The 21,134-nt window shown below is 40.6% G+C and overlaps 1 protein-coding gene across 1 annotated transcript in view; it reads left to right on the top strand.

Annotated features, from left to right (window-relative positions):
• Positions 1-1,245: 1,245 nt before the first annotated feature.
• cygb2 (cytoglobin 2) overlaps positions 1,246-21,134 on the top strand; it is a 38,307-nt gene continuing 18,418 nt past the window's right edge. The window contains exon 1 of the mRNA XM_079883262.1: positions 1,246-1,755. Coding sequence (XP_079739388.1) covers positions 1,475-1,755 — 281 coding nt within the window. The 5' untranslated portion in view covers positions 1,246-1,474. The remainder of the gene's footprint in view (positions 1,756-21,134) is intronic.

The raw sequence follows: 21,134 nt of genomic DNA, 5'->3' as shown, positions 1-21,134 counted from the left end.
TTGATCCTTGATCAATATTTTTCTGACATTCTTAAAAACACCAGCACACAGAAACAAACAAAAGAACTGTAAGATCACTGCATTTAACACTCACACTTCCTCTGCCTCTTTACTACTAACAGAAGACAGAGAACAGCAAAATTTCAACTGATTAATAATTAATTTATTAGTTAATTAGGCTCCCCAGACACAAAATAACTGAAGCTCTGTTCACTGAACCATTTGAATGATTCTCACTAAATTATTAAAGGTCTGGAGCTCAATTATGCCCAGGTTCACCCCTTTTTGCTCCACAGACAAATGACTGGAATTATCTTGTCGAACAGATGTAGTCAGATGTATGTCCTTTCCTCTCTTTTTGTGTCCATCTCTCCGTATCTCATGCTTGCTGTCTTCATAGCACTGCACCAAATATTCAAGATGGTGTTTGTGAATTAAGTGACTGAGATTAAATTGGTTATGATTTGTGTCAGTATCCTCTTTTATTATTAGTTTTTTTTTTTTTTTTTTTTTTTTTTTTAAGAAGTCTGTTGTGCTTGTTTATATGAAGTAAAAATAAAATATTTGAAAACAAAAATAAAAAAAAATCTAGATGACCAGTGTTATACTTTGGGGTACAGTTGTGGTGTAAATAAAGCAACAGCATTGCATAATCTCACAAATAATCACAGCAGTGCAGTTCATTAGGGCAAATTACATCTCAGTTATACAGACATATTTCTGTAAATAGTAGAAAGCAGCGTTTTTTTTAGCGTAAAACAGTGGTCCTTTAAAACTTTTTTTCAAAAAAGAAAAAAATATTATTGTTAATTTGTTATTTTGATTTCTATAGACCCTCTTGGTGAGGAGTAATCCTCTTCATTCTTTGGGCAAGACTGTCCATCTCTGGATCTGGACATCATTTCTTCTGGCTCAATGAACAATAATAAAATTAAATAAATAAATACAAATAATAATGATAATAAAATTTAAAAATAATAATAATACTTTTGTGAGAAAATCTTTGTCTGAATTTATGTGTATTTTATTTTGTGTAATAGGCTTCAGATTCATGTTATACCTTTTTAAAGTATGTGATTGTTGAATATGAGCTTATGTGTGTTTGGAATCTGTGAGTGTAAAGGCACAGCTTGGAAAGGCTTGATAGGTAACACAGGAATTGTCATGCTCTCTCTCTCTCTCTCTCTCTCTCTCTCTCTTTCTCTCTCGCTCCCTGTCACTCCTCCCTTCAGCTCCCTCCTTCTCCTCCACACGTTCCATATCTGAGGTCATTACAAATCCAGAAGTTCCAAGCACAGACAACATCTGTGTTAGAGGGTAGACAAAGACCTTAGCAGCTTGGAAGACAAGGAACGGAAAAGCAGACAGAGAGACAGAAGACAGTGACAGCAGATATATTCATCGAGCGATTGTCAGTAGTGAAATCATCCTGCCTGCTCAAGGGAGTGAGGGGCACAGGGTGAGAGGGGGGCGGATGCACACTCTCTACTCTCTTGCCCTGCGTTTCTGTTGCCCCCTCCGCCAACTTCGTCGGTCCTCTCCACCACCACCACCTCTCATTCCATCGTCTGTGTCTGCTTCAGGCGCAAGTACCCCGTGGTGCGTCTGTGGCATGGAGAAAGAGAGGGAGGATGAAGAAACAGAGGGGAGGGAGAGACCAGAGCCGCTGACAGATGTGGAGCGAGGCATCATTCAGGACACCTGGGCGCGTGTTTACGAGACCTGTGAGGATGTGGGCGTCACTATACTGATCAGGTGCAGTAATTTGCCAAAGAACCGTTAGAGGTCTTGTTTTATTGTCTTTGCACTGTGCACTGTGTAATCTTTTAATGTGTTATGATATGAAAGTTTTTGGAATTGTGAAGTTCATAGTTATCAAAAAATTTCAAAAGACATTTCTTCCAGTTCATATGCACTTTAAATTTCTTCTTTAACCACACATTTTCATTCTGCCATTAGATGTGCTTCTTGTACATTTGCAAATGACAGCATGTGCAGCTGCATGGTGGGCAGAGAAGAATACTGGCAAGCAGACCTTTCATGGTGGATATTTTAGCACACAGGGACAAGCCGCTGGCATACAAACACACAGACACACAGATACATCCACAGTACAAGTGAAAAGAAAATTAGGAACAATAATGATTTACATGATTTTACATGAACTATATAATATTGGGGGGGGGGGGGGGGGGACTACAGATAATGTCTTTCTAAAATGTGACACTTTTTTGAGTATTTTGTTTTTGCTCTTGCAGCTGGCATTCTCAAATTAGGCTTGATGATGGACAGATGCCAAGGGAAGATGTTCCATGACATATTTTTCCACATGCTTTTTCTCAGTGTCAAAGCTTCTCAAATAAGCACAACATAGAACAAATCCATCTTTACAGTAGCTCCTATTTTTAACACTCACCAAAGAATTTAGCAGGTACAGATACCTGCTATAGTATTTCCTAATCCCTGCAATACCTTTGTATGGTTTCTGTGATAATTCGTTAGATTCTGTCAGAGCGCTGTATGTGTTAGATTAGAACAAACTCCAGAGGTAGATTTAACAGGGTTTGCAGTACTTACAATCCCTTGCTGTATTGCATAAACTGAAATAAACCAAAAATGGGTAACACTTTATTTTAAGGGTCCAGAATAATGCATTAGTTAAGGATTAATTAATGATTAACTTGTTCACAATTAACCATTAGTTAAGCACGAATACGCTAGTAATTCATGATTAACTTTACATTGTAAGGGTCCTGAATTATGCATTAGTTAAGTAAGGGATAATGTACATCCAGCCGGTGGTTTTCTCAAAATAACCCCCGACAGGGTGATCAGGACCCAACGTGAAGCGGAGGTAATATTTATTATTACACGGTTGCTTGCCATATAAGTAAATAATTACACACAAAATATTGATCTGAGTTGAAATATTTTATTAGTTGTTTAAACGCAAAGCTTCCGCGGAGAGCAGTTGCTAGTAAATGTTGAAATTAATATTAACTAAGATTAATTAATGCTGTAGAAGTATTGTTCATTCTTTAGTTCATGTTAACTAAGGTAGTTAACTAATGTTAACTAATGAACCTTATTATAAAGTGTTACCAAAATGTCAAAAGCGGTACCAATAGTAGTCCGAATGATGATGTGTTGCAGTCGCAGTCCTCTCTGGTGATAACAGTTTTGTATCTGGTACAGAACAGAATTTAAGTTATTAATTAAGAAAAAAATGGTATTCTGCTTCACTTCATGCATGTCGCAATCTGCGACGAAGCAAGCGAGAGCCAATGAGCGTTTGATATCACTGCCATAAAAGGTGTGTCAAGCTTTTTGAGGCGGCAATTTTTGAATTCATGACGAGGATCTGTTCCTCGCAGTTGTATGGATTCTAAAGATGTGGAGTAAAGCGGATTAAATTGATGCCTTTTTGTGAATTTGTATTGCGTCTAGTACTTTCTAGTCCTGTGTCTGAGAAAACACCTTTTGTGTCCCATGGCGAACAAAATAAGTATTACATGATATATAATGGTTAAACAATTACAGAAATGTTATTCATTTTAAGGTTTTAAAGTGTAGTTTTGTTCAGCGTAATCCTTTGAAACGAGTTTGCAGTGGAAGTCACGAACAGAGCAGAATGTTTTTACATAATTTTTAGTGCTGTCAATTGTAGCCTACGTTTCAGTGTATGAAAATGTAAGTACATGTATGTGTTGAGATCACGTCTGGTCTATTCTGGTCAATAACATCTGGTTTATTCTGGGCTGCGTTTCCGAAAAGCATCGTAAGCCAACGAAGATCGTAAAAACGATCGTACGACTGATCTTAATTTTACGGTCTGTTTCCCAAAAGCATCGTAATTTAAGTAGCACTTGAAAATCATCGTAGACCTACGAGTGCTCTGTAGTAATAGTAAATCCCTAAGTGCATCATAAGACAGAGTTATGAGGTCACCTGCAGAACAACCGGCAGATTACACCTTTATTCAAGTGCAATGTGATTATAAGGTTTCGTTTGTACTTTAAGTTTATTGTACACTTTATTACTCGTTTTTTGTTTAAATTAATTTCTAATTTAAATAATTAAAAAGGGCAGAAAACAAAAACAAACAAAAAAATAGAAATAATTTAATCCAATAATTTTAATCTAAATTAAATGAATGAACAATGTATAAAAGATGAAATATGCTTCAAAGACTGGGAAAAATAGGGATAAACTAAAAAAAATCTGTCAATGACTTGTACCGTGTATTGGGCATTTCTTGGTTGGCCATCATGTGGTCCCATCATGCCATCTTTGACCTCCTCCTCCTCCTCCTCCTCCTCCTCCTCCTCCTCCTCATCTTATTCCTCCCTGTTAAGTAAGGACACTCTCATATGTCCTGACTACAACTACAAAGATTCTCAAACTGCTGAGGTGTGTGGCTGCAGTCTGGACAACAGAAGATGGAGGCTGAGGCCTGGGAGGGTTGTTTGGAGGACTAGGAGATGTGCTGGGAGATGGTAGATGAAACTGATAGTTCCTCTGAGCATGAAGGACCTGACTCAGGCTCAGGTTGAGTTACCTCTACTCCTCCATGGATGTCAATAGGCCTATGTCTCGAAAAAATTGAAGACCGGAAGTACGTCTTTTAGTAGGGATACGGCTCTTCCGGTTAGCTTTTTACAATGGCGGAGTCCGATAGATACCGCTGGACCAAATCTCTCCGCAACCTGCCTGAAGTCACATATGACGATGTGGTTCAGATGGTAAATGAAAACTCTCAAGCGTGAAAGCTGAGGTATGGCTGTCTACGTCCTGATGCAGAGCAACCCGGTACACTACAACAACAGCTGCGGGTGTAGCCTGCCATTGTTGTTAAAGCTCTAGCCGTTCGCCAGTAAGGTAAACGTTTCTATGGTAACAGCAAGTTGGACCAATCAGAAGACGATGCTGCTACGCTTAGGATTGTGGGTAGTGTAGTTTTTTTTCATAAGATCACGGATAAAACATGTTATCCTCCTAGATTTTTTGTTTTTGTTTATTTGTTTGACTGCCCTTAAACCTGCTGAAAATAATAAGTTTTTATAGCTCCACTTCATCTAAAATGACATTAATCTCCTCTTTTAGAAAAATGTATTTTCTTTTTTTTTGGTTCAGCCATTTTGCTGGTGTCTCCACCCGAAGGTTTGTGCTTTTTATAGATTTCAAAATACAAGTGTGTGCTACAATTACTAGCCATTCTACAAGGTGACATTTCAGCACTTGACAAATGGACAGCGACTCTTAAAGCACAGCTGTGTGCGCTCGTGCAAAGGTCGTTTTTGTGATACGCACGTGAAATGAACACAAACGTTCGTAAAGTCGCTCGTAGAAAATCCTCGTAAGTGCTAAGATCCATCGTTATCTGGAAACGCAGCCCAGGGGCCGTATTCACAAAGCATTTTATCTTACCACTAGGAGTACTCCTAAATCGCACTAAAAGATTTTAGCCAGGAGTTTTTTCTTAAAAGTTATTCACAACGCCTTTCAGACCTACTCTTAGTAAAGAAAAATGACAACTCCTAACCTAAGAGTGAGTCTTCGTTGCTATGGATGACGTCATTACTCATGCACGAGCTTGACTGAAGTGACCACCTTGATTGGCTGATGAATATAACGCGGGAATGATTCCAAACTCCTCCCCTACGATGATGAGTGACAGGTCTGAGAATGCGTGCGCTACACAAGTAGTGCAAAGGACGGAAGATGATGAATAACTGAATAAATAGCCTAAATGAATAAAGAGTAAGGCAAAACAAATAGCCTATAGCCTAATGAAACATATGGATTGATGCAATATCTTTGCAACATTATTGAATTAATCTGTCACTATATGCCTCTGCCTACGTTTGCAAAGAGAAGAACATTTTAATTTGATTCACAATGATACGTTACAATTAGTTTACATGCAATGAGTAGCCTAGTTTTGGTTGTTGTTGGTGGCGTTATTGCATCCCTAGTTATGCCTACAATGCAGAATTGTTCCCTCGCGATTGGAAGCTCCTGTAGCCGCCGCATACGTATTTCAAAACACCGCAACGTGAAATGCCACAAAAAGCGGTTTGTGTATAGGTCTTAGTGAGTTAGGAGTCCTCTCGACTTCTTTTAAAGGGGGGGTGAAATGCTATTTCATGCATACTGAGTTTTTTACACTGGTAAAGAGTTGGATTCCCATGCTAAACATGGACAAAGTTTCAAAAACTAAGTTGTACGTTTGAAGGAGTATTTTTGTTCCAAAAATACTCCTTCCGGTTTGTCACAAGTTTCGGAAAGTTTTTTTCGAGTATGGCTCTGTCTTACGTAAGATAGGGCGGAATTTCCTTATATGGGTCCTAAGGGCACTTCTCCGGTAAGATCGCGGCCGCGCGCGCACTCGTAGACTAGAGCAAGAGAGTGAAAGCAGTTCGCCATCAAAGCGCCCTGCCCGGCTTTTGGGAAGTCAATGTCACCAAAGAAGTGTGTTTTTGGTTGCCAGGGCAAGACAACCCTGCACAGATTCCCAAAGAACCCAGCGTTAAGGAACCCGTGGATGGAGTTTGTTTTCCTGAGCATAAACGGAGTTGTGTAAGACTGTTGTTCCCTGCATTTCGACGATGATTGTTTTATAAACAAAGCCAAGATCTACGGATTTGCAGATCGTCTAATGCTTAAGGATCGAGCAGTCACAATGATAAAAATTTGCGGTCGTGCGTTGGAACCAGACGGTGAGTAAAACTGTTTGTTGAACAAATGTCTCTGTGTGTTGTCACTAGCTCGGCGCGTTAGCACAGCTAAGCTTCGCCCACAAGGGCCCGCCCCCAGCCGCTCGTTTTTTTCCGGAAAGACTCGGTACAGCCTATCTTTATGTTAAAAATTTAATAAAACAAAATACTTTTTGGAGATATGAAGGATGCAATATTACTCTATAGGTACTCAAGATTAACAGGAGATTGAGTGAAAATGAGCATTTCACCCCCCCTTTAAGCTGTCCCAGGCTTAGGTGCTACTTTTAGGGCTAAAAAGCTTTGTGAATTACTCTTAGTCAAAAAAATTAGGAGTCCTAAAGTTACGAGTGACACGCCCATTATTTTTAGGAGTTGCTCCTAAATTCGCCAGTTAGGAGCTACTTTTAGCCTTAAAATTCTTTGTGAATACGGCCCCAGGTCAATAAACTTAAATGTCACTCAATAAGTGCCATAATTAATGAGGATATAACTACTTTAGAATAGGGGTCAAATTGTCTTTATTAATACTGTATTAATGGCAGTTTAGCCTTAATTATTGGCTTATTCTGGTCAATAAACTTAAATATCACTCAATAAGTGCCATAATTAATGAGGATATAACTTTTACCATAGAACAGGGGGTCAAATTGTCTTTATTACACTATTTTAGCAATTTATAACTGCAAAACCAACTGTAATAGAATGGCAAAGAAATATAATTACATCACTACACAAAAATAATATACAGCTTATTAAGTTGTAAATAATTACTAAAATATGTTTACTGTACATTCAGTTAATTATTAATTACTTGGTTATTTTTATTTATTTATAGCATAAATGTGTATCTTTCTAATGTTTAATAATTTGTAAATAATATGTATTAAAAATGAATAAACTCATAACTAGCAATGTATAATATTATTATGGTTGATTAGATTAACTAGATTATGCATATTTTCTGTAGTCTCTTCACACACATAAGTGAACATAAATCAGTTTTAAATAGGCAAAGCCTACATGATTCATTATAACAGAATGCTTTAGGTTGCCAGGACAACTGTCAGGGATAATTTTGTGAATTTAAGTTATTAGACTGTGTGTGTGTGTGTGTGTGGTTCAGGTATATAGTACCTTACACTATAGGGACAAAATATCCCCAAAAAGATGGCAATATCCGAAACCCTTTTCCTTTTGGGAATATTTTTTGGTCTCCATGAGGAAAATAACTTAAAAATTATAGTGCTGTTTTTTGTTGTTGTTGTTGTTGTTTATTTTAATGTAAAAATGCAGAAAGTATTCTGTGCTGAGTAGTTTTAGGGGTAGGGTGAGGGGATATAATGTAGGCCCTACAGTTTTTACAGTATAATTATCATTATGTCTATGTAAAGTCCCCATAAAACATGAAAACCCAATGTGTGTGTGTTGCTAATCTGTGGATACCGAGTATTGGCACACTCTGATGTCTCTCACTCTCCTGTTGGCCACATAGAAATTGTTTTCGTTGGCACCTTCTGTATGCATTTACATTTATGCATTTGGCAGACACTCTTATCCAAAGCGACTTACATTTGCATTTCAAGGTACACATTTACATTCTTATCAGTTCTTGCTTTCCCTGGGAATCGAACCCATGACCTTGGCATTGCAAGCATAGCATGTACAGCTCTAATATTTGTGTAACTACACACATGTAACAATCGACTGAATGGTATGGGTAAGTACAAATGTGTAACAGGACATTGGTAACAACACTTTTTTCACTTCCAAGCAATTGTATTCTTGTTTAATTATTTTTTATTTTTTATGCTTATTTAAGGTGAATTTCTTGTATTCATTATGTGTAAGTTGCTTTGGATAAAAGTGTCTGCTGAATGAATAAATGTAAACTAAATGTAACTTATTTGGTTATTATTTTTCAAAGTTCTGAATACAATAACTCATTTAACAAAAAACAAATGTTTATTTATCATATTGACCATTTTGACAGCTATTGGATATTTTAATTATATATATATATATATATATATATATATATATATATATATATAGTCACGGTGTGGGTTTGTGTCTTGTTCTTGTCTGTCATGTGTTCCCGTCTTTTCATGTTTAGCTGTCTCCCGTTATGTTGATTAGTCTTCCAAGGTGTCTCTGATTAGCCACGCCCCCATGTTATCTTGTTTAGCTTGTTTGCCTTTGTATTTAAGCCCTGTGTCTAGTTCAGTGTTTGTGAGGTCTTGATGTTGTTACGTTGCATGTTGTCTGTTCTGTCCCGGAGTCTTAGTCTTTGTCTTAATTCAAGTTTATTTAATAAAACACTGCTGCATTTGGATCCTGCTTCCTGCTTCCTGCTTCCTGCCTCTGCATCATAACAGAAGACCTCACCACAAAATGGATCCAGCAGTTGTTAGCAACCAGGCCCTGAGGAAATTCCTTTCTCCGATGTTCCAAGATGGCCAGCCTATTGAGAGGTATGCAAGGGACTTTTTGTCTTGCTGTCATCTAGGAGCGTTAGATGACACCCAGCTCATGGACCTGTTTTGGAGCGGGCTGGATGATGACGTTGCTCAATTGATGCCGGAGGACTATACCGGCTGGACCCTAGAAGGGTATGTCGACCTGGCCCTCTCCTTGAGCGATTCGGCATTTACTGTGGGCTTGGCTAATGAAACACCCTGCAAGCTCACAGTACCCCCAGAGAACCTCACCGCTGGTCGCGTCCAGTCCAGAGTCTTCACAGCTCCACGTCCCGTCTACCCAGCCAGAGTCAGTTCACGTCTCGCCCGCCCAGCCTGGGAATCGTCACGTCTTGCCAACCATCAAGCCAGCCACTGGATCGGTCTATGGACGTACAGGACCGGTGACCAGCGTGGCCGATCCCCTGCTTATGTCTGCACGTGCTGCCAAGAGGGCCATCGTTCCAGGGTTTCATCCTGCCGAGCCTACGCATCACGGCACGTCTGCCGATCCAGAGACTGTTCACGTCACGTCTGCCGATCCAGAGACTGTTCACGTCAGTCCTGCCGAGCCAGAGCTTCACGCCAGTCCAGCCGAGCCTGCACTTCACGCCAGTCCAGCCGAGCCTGCACTTCACGCCAGTCCAGCCGAACCTGCACTTCACGCTAGTCCAGCCGAGCCTGAGACTGAGAGCGTCATGCCCGCCGAGCCTGAGACTGAGAGCGTCATGCCCGCCGAGCCAGAGTCTGTGAGCGTCTTGCCCCCCGAGCCAGAGCCAAAGCTCTCTTCGCAGCTGGTCCTGCCTAGCTCAAAGCCCTCTTCGCCGCTGGTCCCGTCCAGCCCAGAGCTTCCTTCCCTTCTGGTCCCGTCCAGCCCTGAGCTTCCTTCGCCGCTGGTCCTGCTCAGCTCAGAGCCCTCTTCATCGCTGGTCCTGCTCAGCTCAGAGCCCTCTTCATCGCTGGTCCTGTCCAGCTCAGAACCCTCTTCACCGCTGGTCCCGCCCAGCTCAAAGCCCTCTTCGCCGCTGGTCCTGTCCAGCCCAGAGCCGCCTTCGCCGCTGGTTCGGTCCAGTCCAGAGCCACCTTCGCCGCTGGTCCTGTCCAGCACAGAATCGCCTTCGCCGCGGGTTTCGTCCTGTCCCGAACCGTCTTCAAAGCAGACTACCTCCAATTCTGTGAACTTCCCCAAGAAATTTTTTTTTGGGGGGGGCAATAAGTCCTCTGGGGGGACCGTGGAGGTCCCGCCGACATGGTTCCCAGGGCCTTCTGGGATGTCTGACCAGCCTGCTCCGCCATGGCCGCCTGAAGGGTCGTCTCCGCCATGGCCGCCCGAACGATCTTCACCGCCGTGGCCGCCCAAGGGGTCTTCACCGCCGTGGCCGCCCGAAGGGTCTTCACCGCCGTGGCTGCCCGAAGGGTCTTCACCGCCCTGGCCGCCTGCACATCCTGCTCTGCCCTGGCCGCCTGCATGTCCTGCTCCGCCCTGGTCGCCTCCACGTCCTGCTCCGTCCTGGTCGCCGGCACGTCCTGCTCCACCCTGGTCGCCGGCACGTCCTACTCCACCCTGGTCGCCCACGCTCCACGGCCCAGGCCTGCCTTGCCTATATCCTGATCCCCGGCACGTCCTACTCCACCCTGGTCGCCCACGCTCCACGGCCCAGGCCTGCCTTGCCTATATCCTGATCCCGGTTCCCAGTGCGGGCCTGGCCCTCCGTCCCTCCCCCAAGACCGCCTCCGCTTCTCCGCCCTCCTGAACTTTTTGTTGTTTTAATGGGCGTCAGGAGCCGCCCATGGGGGGGGGGGGGGGGGGGGGGGGGGGGGGGGGGCTATGTCACGGTGTGGGTTTGTGTCTTGTTCTTGTCTGTCATGTGTTCCCCTGTCTTTTCATGTTTAGCTGTCTCCCGTTATGTTGATTAGTCTTCCCAGGTGTCTCTGATTAGCCACGCCCCCTTGTTATCTTGTTTAGCTTGTTTGCCTTTGTATTTAAGCCCTGTGTCTAGTTCAGTCTTTGTGAGGTCTTGATGCTGTTACGTTGCATGTTGTCTGTTCTGTCCCGGAGTCTTAGTCTTAATTCAAGTTTATTTAATAAAACACTGCTGCATTTGGATCCTGCTTCCTGCTTCCTGCCTCTGCATCATAACATATATATATATATATATATATATATATATATATTTACAGTACAGGCCAAAAGTTTGGACACATTACTATTTTTAATGTTTTTGAAAGAAGTTTCTTCTGCTCATCAAGCCTGCATTTATTTGATCAAAAATCAAAAAGATCAAAAAAAATGTAATATTGTGATATATTATTACAATTTAAAATAATTGGTTTTCAATTTATTATACTTTAAATTATCATTTATTTCGGTGATGCAAAGCTGAATTTTCAGGATCATTACTCCAGTCTTCAGTGTCACATGTGACATCCAGTCAATCACATGATCCTTTAGAAATCATTCTAATGTTCTGATTTATTATGAGTGTTGGAAACAGTTCTGCTGCCTAATATATTTGATGAATAAAAGGTTAAAAAGAACTGCATTTATTCAAAATAATTTTTTTTTTTTTTTAATATAAATCTTCTTTATTATCACTTTTTATCAATTTAACACATCCTTGCTGAATAAAATTGATTTATTTAAAAAAAAATAAAGAAAAAAATTACTGACCCCAAATTACTGACCAGTAGTGTATATTGTTGTTATAAAAGATTTCTATCTTGAAAATATTTGCTTCTTTTTTTTTTCTTTTCTTTTTTTTATTCATCAAAGTATCCTAAAAAAGTATCACAGGTTATGAAAAAATATTAAGCAGCAGAACTGTTTCCAACTTTGATAATGAATCATCATATTAGAATGATTTCTAAAGGATCATTTGATATAGACTGGAGTAATGATCCTGAAAATTCAGCTTTGCATCACCGAAATAAATGATAATTTAAAGTATAATAAATTGAAAACCAATTATTTTAAATTGTAATAATATATCACAATATTACATTTTTTTCTGTATTTTTGATCAAATAAATGCAGGCTTGATGAGCAGAAGAAACTTCTTTCAAAAACATAAAAAATAGTAATGTGTCCAAACTTTTGGCCTGTACAGTATATATATATATATATATATATATATATATATATATATATATCACACAGTAATTACACAGTAATACCATGGTCATTGAACCAGGTTTTGGTTCTTTTGGCAGTGTGGGCAGGTGCAAATCCTGCTGGAAAATGAAGGAAGCATGAAGTGCTCTGAAAATGTCCTGGTAGACGGCTGCGTTGACTCTGGATTTAATAAAGCACAGTGGACCAAAGTCCTCTTTTCTGATGAGAGCAAATTTTGCATCTCATTTGGAAACCAAGGTCCCAGAGTCTGGAGGAAGAACGGAGAGGCACACAATCCAAGATGCTTGAAGTCCAGTGTGAAGTTTCCACAGTCCGTGTTGGTTTGGGGAGCCATGTCATCGGCTGGTGTTGGTCCACTGTGCTGTCCACTCAATGCAGCCGTCTACCAGGACATTTTCAGAGCACTTCATGCTTCCTTCAGCAGACAAGCTTTATGGAGATGCTGACTTCATTTTCCAGCAGGATTTGCACCTGCCCACACTGCCAAAAGAACCAAAACCTGGTTCAATGACCATGGTATTACTGTGTGATTTCATGTAATATTCAAATTTTCTGGGATTTTGATTTTGTGGGTTTCATAAGCTTTAAGCCATAATCATCAAAATTATAACAAATAAAGGCTTGAAATATCTCACTTTGCATGTAATGAGTCTATATGATATATTAGTTTCACCTGTTAAGTTGAATTCTTGAAATAAATCAACTTTTTGATGATATTCTATATTATATGAATATATATATATTAGGGCTGTCAAAAGATTAATCGCGATTAATCGCATCCAAAATAAAAGTTTGTGTTTAAATAATATATGTGTCAGGCTTCCTGGGTGGATGAAGTAGGAGGTGAACACGAAGATGCAGAATCCAAGGTTTTAATTCTCAATAATCACAAATACAAAGAACAGGGAGCGAGTGCGCAGAACATAGATAGAACCTAACATAAACATTGACCGACAAGTGAAGACTGAAACACTCAGGGCTTAAATACAGGGGAGAACAGATCAGGGAAACAAGACACAGCTGACAAGACTAACGAGGAACCAGGTGATACAAATGAACTAATGAGGGTAACCATGGAAACCAAGGAGTGGCGGGAAAACAGAACAAAGGAAGACATGTGACCAGTGACAAAAAAACACTCAGACAGAACAGAATTGTGACATAACTCCCCCCTCCCGGTAGGCGCGTACTCGCGCCGTAGAAAGACCAAAGGGGTGGGAGGGTGGGCGCCCTGGAGGCTGACGGGAAAGACAAGGCAAGGGAGACAAGGCAGGAAGCCTCCAGGGCGGAGCAGACTGTGGGTGTGGCCAGGACGGAGACGACCCCTCGGGCGGCCACGGTGGAGACGACCCCTCGGGCGGCCACGGCGGAGAGGACCCTTCGGGTGGCCACGGCAGAGAGGACCCTTTGGGCGGCCACGGCGGTGAGGACCCTTCGGGCGGCCACGGCGGTGAGGACCCTTCGGGCGGCCACGGCGGTGCGGACCCTTCGGGCGGCCACGGCGGTGAGGACCCTTCGGGCGGCCATGGCGGTGAGGACCCTTCGGGCGGCCGTGGTCCCTCGAGTGGCCAGGATGGAGGCCTTTGGCCCCCCCCAAAAAAATACTTGGGGAAAGTCCCGGGTACCAGAGAAGGATGGTTATAAACAGTCTCTGACCGGGCTGATGGGGACCGTGAAGAGTGCTCGGTGCTGGGCAGATCCAGCGATGAGGGCTCTGTGCTGGGCAGATCCAGCGATAAGGGCTCTGTGCTGGGCAGATCCAGCGATGAGGGCTCTGTGCTGGGCAGATCCAGCGATGAGGGCTCTGTGCTGGACGGAACCAGCGGTGAAGGCTCTGTGCTGGACGGAACCAGCGGTGAAGGCTCTGTGCTGGACGGAACCAGCGGTGAAGGCTCTGGGCTTGACAGAACCAGCGGCGAAGGCTCTGGGCTGGACGGGACCAGCGGCGAAGGCTCTGGGCTGGACGGGACCAGCGGCGAAGGCTCTGGGCTGGACGGGACCAGCGGAGAAGAGGGCTTTGAGCTGGGCAGGACCAGCGGCGAAGAGGGCTTTGAGCTGGGCAGGACCAGCGGCGAAGAGGGCTTTGAGCTGGGCAGGACCAGCGGCGAAGAGGGCTCTGAGCTGGGCAGGACCAGCGGCGAAGAGGGCTTTGAGCTGGGTGGAACCAGCGATGAAGAGGGCTCTGAGCTGGGCGGAACCAGCGATGAAGAGGGCTTTGAGCTGGACGGGACCAGCGGCGAAGGAAGCTCTGAAAAAAGGTCAATTAAGTCCTTCTCGTCCGGACTCTGGCTGAGGACAGGAACAGGAGATACTGGGCGGAAAGTCTCTGGCTTGACGGGCACGACGCTGTCAGTCACAGGTGCAGCGGGCATAACGCTCACAGTCTCAGGGGCGGCGGGCATGACGCATACTGCCTTGGCTTCGGCAGATCTGGCGTGAAGTGCAGGCTCGGCTGGACTGGCGTGAAGTGCAGGCTCGGCTGGACTGGCGTGAAGTGCAGGTTCGGCTAGACTGGCGTGAAGTGCAGGCTCGGCTGGACTGGCGTGAAGTGCAGGCTCGGCTGGACAGACGTGAAGTGCAGGCTCGGCTGGACTGGCGTGAATTGCTGGGTTGGGTGACATTCCTGACCGGGGCGCAACACTCTCCAGACACCGGATTACAGTCTCTTTCCAGGATAGTCCAGTGGTGTCTGGGAGGTTGAGGGGACGATGGAAAGTGGCCCCGATCAGGAATAGTGTGCTGAGGGTTTCATCCTCCAACGAGCTTGTGAGGGCGAGCAGAAAAAACTTCTTGGCGAAGCTCAGGATGTCGTGGTTCTCCTGAGCCACGAGGATGAATTTGAGGTGATCATCCATAACCTGGTCGGTCAATCTGTCAGGCTTCCTGGGTGGATGAAGTAGGAGGCGAACACGAAGATGCAGAATCCAAGGTTTTAATTCTCAATAATCACAAATACAAAGAACAGGGAGCGAGTGCGCAGAACATAGATAGAACCTAACATAAACATTGACCGACAAGTGAAGACTGAAACACTCAGGGCTTAAATACAGGGGAGAACAGATCAGGGAAACAAGACACAGCTGACAAGACTAACGAGGAACCAGGTGATACAAATGAACTAATGAGGGTAAACATGGAAACCAAGGAGTGGCGGGAAAACAGAACAAAGGAAGACATGTGACCAGTGACAAAAAAACACTCAGACAGAACAGAATTGTGACAATATGTGTGTGTACTGTGTATAATTAAATTTGTATATATACACACACATGCTTGTATATATTTAAGAAAAATGTGTAATTTATATATAAAAAAATTATATTTATATATAATATATATATTATATATAAATATATACAGTATATGTATGCAAATATTTCTTAAATATATACATGCATGCGTGTGTATTTATATATACAAAATAATTATACACAGTACACACACATATATTATGTAAACACAAACTTTTATTTTGGATGCGATTAATCGCGATTAATCTTTTGAGAGCCCTAATATATATATATATATATATATATATATATATATATATATATATATATATATATATATACATATTGTGGTTGTTTTACAGTTAATAATGTTTACCTGTTTTTATGACTTGAATAAAAACATCTCAACCAAGTTTTATATCTCTGTGTCTATATACCACTGTGGATGTTTAACAAGTAGATTAAGCTAGATTTCTAATCTTATTAAATAATACAAATAAATAAATAAAATAATCAATAAATAATTTAAGCAGAAGTAACATTAAATAAGGGTGGAATTACTAAATTTATTATACTTGAGTCAACTAAATTGAATCAAGATAAGATAACTAAATACAATTGAGTACATTCAACTAGATGTGTTTATTTAAACGTATAGGTAAAATCAATTGATTGCAACCACTTACCTTCCACTTTACCATTGAGTAAATTCAATGAATAATTTTTTTTCAGTATACAGCTGTGGCCAAAAGTATTGGCAGTGAGATAAATTTTGTCTTTTGAAAAGTTTGCTGCTTCAGTTGTTGTGGTGTTGATTTACATTGTTTCTAGATTATTGTGCAGAGTGATCAGATGCATTTTAAATAATTACAAAAACTTAATTGGCCAAAAAAATTTACTTTATCACAAAACCCTTTTCTTTTTTCTTTTTTTTTTGGCCCTGGCACAAAATGACCTGCTAGCATCATTTCACTGTCATATCATAAGCACATGGGAAAGTATGAACAAGTACTATTCACTTTACTCACTTAAATCTCTATCATTATCATTGGAGTATAAGAGCAGAAAGATTGCTATAAAAGAAGGGAAGAAGTGCTTCCAATCATTGTGTTCTTGTGTTACCAATGGTAACCTCCAAAGAAAGACGTGCAGCCATCATCATTTTGCATCAAAATGGCCTTACATGCAAGGAAATTGCAGCAAAGTATATTGCAGCTGAAAGAACCATTTACCAGATCATAAAGAACTTCAAGCAGAGAGGTTCAACTGCAGTAAAGGCATCAGGACGTCCCAGAGTGTTCAGAAAGTGCCAGGACTGTCTCTTCCTGAGAAGTCAGCTGCAGAATTGCTTCACCACCAGTGTAGGGCTTGCTCAGTATTGACAGCAGGTGGGTGTGAGTGCATCTGCACGCACAGTGAGGCAAAGACTTTTGGACAATGGCCCGGTTTCAGCAAAGAAGCCACTTCTTTGCAAGAAAAAACATCAAGGACATACTGAAATTCTACAGGACATACAAGGACTGAACAGCAGAAGACCGTCTGGTGCAAAGTTAATTTCTCTGAGGAAACCCCCTTCCTACTGTTTGGGACATCTGGAAAATGGATTGTCTAGAGAAGAAAAGGTGAATGTTATCATGAGTCCTGTGTCGTGCCAACAGTGAGGCATCCTGAGATCTTCCATGTGTGGGGTTGCTTTTCATCCAAGGGACTGGGATCTCTCACAATTCTTTCTAAAAACACTGCCATGAATAAAAAATGGTATCAAAACATTCTGATAGAGCAACTTCTCCCAACTATCCAGGAGCAATTTGGTGATGATTCATGCATTTTCCAGCATGATGGAGCACCATGTTGCAAGACAAGAGTTATAATGAAGTGGCTCGGCAACCACACGGATTATATCCGTGGCTACACAAATAAGGCCAAATTCCTGTCTAACAATAAATCATGAAGCATTAGACATCTTGTTTATAATAATAATAATAATAATAATAAATAATAATTCATTACATTTATATAGCGCTTTTCTGGGTACTCAAAGCGCTTTACATGGAAAGAGAAATCTCCTCAACCACCATCAATGTGCAGCATCCACCTGGATGATGCGACGGCAGCCATACTGCGCCAGAACGCCCACCACACACCAGCTTACTGGTGGAGAGGAGACAGAGTGATGAAGCCAATCAGTATATATGGGGATGATTAGGAGGCCATGATGGACAGAAGCCACTGGGCAAATTTGGCCAGGATGCCGGGGTTACACCCCTACTCTTTTTCGAAGGACTTTTAAATGACCACAGAGAGTCAGGACTTGTTTAGTACGGGCTCATACCACAAATGTCTGCATCAAGGAAGGAGCTTTAAACAAATAATTGTATTTGCATTATAATATAAGCTATGTCAAACCTTAAAGTTTTTAATTATGATTTTTATGCCCTGTTATTCAAAAAAAAAAAAAAAAAAAATCATAGCAACATATATTATTTTGTTTTTGTTTTTATTTATTAACAAATTTTTTTTTTTACTTTAACACAATAAGCCAATACTTTTTCATTAATTTGAGTTACCATTTTCTAAATTCTTTCCACTTACTCAGACTTTGATCTGTGAATCTTAAAAGTCTATTGTTACATAACTACCCATCTAGGGTTGGGGAGTCAGTAACAAAGTAATAAAAAAAATTAACTTAAATTAAATAAAGAAAATTAACCCTTGGAGAGAGTACCAGGATAATCCAACCTCCTGTCCCAGAAATCACACAACCACAGATTCAAATAATATCTTTGTATTTGAAAAAGTTTAGTAACAATAATAATAAAAAAAAAAATATATATATATATATATATATATATATATATATATATATATATATATATATATCTTCGGGGGAGAGCTAGGCCAAAATAACAAACAAAACTTAAACTAACTAACCCAGAAATCTTAGTAAATTACCTAGAACAAGATAATCCGAAGAAAATAAATAACATCAATCTTCCCTATCTCCCTGTCTATCCATAAACAGGAGAAAATGAAGAATACAAACAAAGATGGCACCCTCCCCCTTCCTTCCCCAAATCAGGATAATTAAAGATAACATACTTAACATGAAATAAGAGGGAAATCAAACATAATACAGGTTCAGTTCTCTTTTCAACTTAAGAACACTTACAACACGTCCTGAGCTCACTTACTCAGGAACAAATCAACAAAGTATAAGCACATAAATCAACAATGCTATCTGGGCCGACAGGAGGAGGAATTAATCCTGGCATCAAAAGTCTCTCTCTGCTCTCAACAGATCCACTCCTGGTTATATCCTTGCTCCTCCCCTTCACCCTCCAATCACGTCAGGCATCCATAGATTGAGTACAGCTGGTTCGAGTACCTGTCGTAATAATGAAAAGACAGAGAGACAGAGCAAGGAGAGCAAAGAACAAAACCCAAATACACATTCACACCTATATGACACACCGTATACATCCTCAGACGTAACACTATGATTCGTCTGAAATCTTGGTTACAATTTGCATTAATGTTCCAGTGTACCTTGATTTAATGTGGACGTGAAAATGGCTTACTATTTGGGCAAGTATTAGATAAGTCACCCTTTTATTCATGTTGTTATAACTGCCTATCAATGATTTATAGTTCATTTGGATATGAGTTATTAGATATTATTGAATCCCTTTATAAACCCTTAACAAAATTAAACATTAGCGTAAAGTTTTTTTTTTTTTTTTTTTTTCATGTCATCATATTGTTTATAGCATAAGAAACAAATGGTAAAAAAAAAAAAAAAAAAAAAAAACATTTTTGAAAAATGATATTTTATTCATATGTTATGCTATGTCCTCTGCAGTGGACACCAGGACTCAGTTGTTTAAAAATAAAATGTCAAGAAATTATATGGATAGGCAAAGACAATGGGATTTTTTTTTTTTTTTTTCATTCACCAATCAATTTTTGGGTGTCAGGATTTTTTTTTTTTTACCAAAATTTGTATAAAGATGATTCTCAACTATGTTATGAAAGATATAACGGAATGAATTGATACACCATTTTACTTTACGCAATATGTGGTGTTACGTCTTCCCCTTAATCTAGGGGTAAATAGGGAACGACGAACAAAGAAAAAGTGGAGAGACTTTGAGAATCTCCAGCTCTCCAGTCCCAGAGTCACAGAAGAAGGAATGAATGAACCAACAAGTTTATTCTCTCATGGCGTGTCTGCCTTTTATTTAACGTCAGCAGGCGTTATAAAAAGAAAGATATAAAGTAGAGAAACATATTACAAAATAAATTCAAACAAAAGTATTACCTCGGGAGGAGGGCCCAAGTCAAAAGAAAACAAAACAATACCTCTAACTACAAAGGGGATAACATTAACTTACCTATACAAAACAAAAAGCAAAACAAAACATATAACTTCCCTCACTCCCTAACTAATCCATAAACAGGAGAAAAGTAATGGGTATCCTCTCCCCCCTACGTTACCCATAAAAACTTGTCTAATCATAAATAACAAAAGCTACAAAGGCACATTCTCACACACATTGTGAACATACACCACAGAGCGCTTTTCGCTCGTCTGGACTTGGAGAGCGGAACAATCTCAAACGCCGCGCTGTCTCTCTCCTTCCTCAGCGCTCTCTCTGCGGTTTTATATTAGACTCCTCAGGACACGCACCAATCAGTGCGCGGGCAGCGCTCACAGGTAACGAGCACAGGTGGTAGCCATCAATACTAATCAGACACACAATTAGAGAGAGAGAGAGAGAGAGAAACACATATGCACTGGCAAATAACACTCTTGATATACAATACACAAATGAATACGTCCTTGGACGTAACAGTGGGTAAAATGGCCATAAATTAATATTCACATTCAATGTATCTATCTATATACTCTATCTAATTTGCATATTAATGTGTTCTTGGAGTACCATTTAATGAAAAAAGAAGTGTAATAATTGGAGTAATAATTCACAACATTTTATTCATAATAATCATATTTCATAGGAATATTGATGAATAATTTATTTCCATATTCACCTGTTGTGTCTCCCAAAATGCCTGATAAACATGATTTATGTCCTGATGTCCTCTACAGTGGACATGAAATCAAAGCCCTGTTCTGTAACAGAAAGTCATATTTTGATTTGAAACCCCATAACGTTTTCCTGAGATGTTGGTTTATGAAATACAATTTGAAAAGTTGTCTGATTTAAATTATTATTACAATATATTATCATATTTCCATAAGAGTGCTACATTTGATCACTAATTAATGTCAGTCATTTTTAAAGACCAAGGAGAAGTTGTTTTCATGGTGAAACCTCCAAACATTTGGTTTCTCTAAAAAGCCCTGAATGTGCTCTTTACAGGACACCAGGATTGTGACATGTGACATTTATGTTGTCAGAGAAATTCCTTCCTCATGGAAGGTATACAATAATTTGATAGTCTCAAAAGTTATTTTAAAGTCAAAACACAAGAGGCATTGAACACATTGAGAGTATGTCCTAAAAATAACATGGATTATATTAATGAGCCTTTAGATAACTGTCCTTATTAATTAATTCATTCAGGAGGGGGA

The sequence above is a fragment of the Squalius cephalus genome (assembly GCF_949319135.1).
Source record: "Squalius cephalus genome assembly, chromosome: 10".
Lineage (NCBI taxonomy): Eukaryota > Metazoa > Chordata > Actinopteri > Cypriniformes > Leuciscidae > Squalius > Squalius cephalus.
Note: the sequence above shows the minus strand (reverse complement) of the source record. Positions and strands in the feature narration are given on the sequence as shown.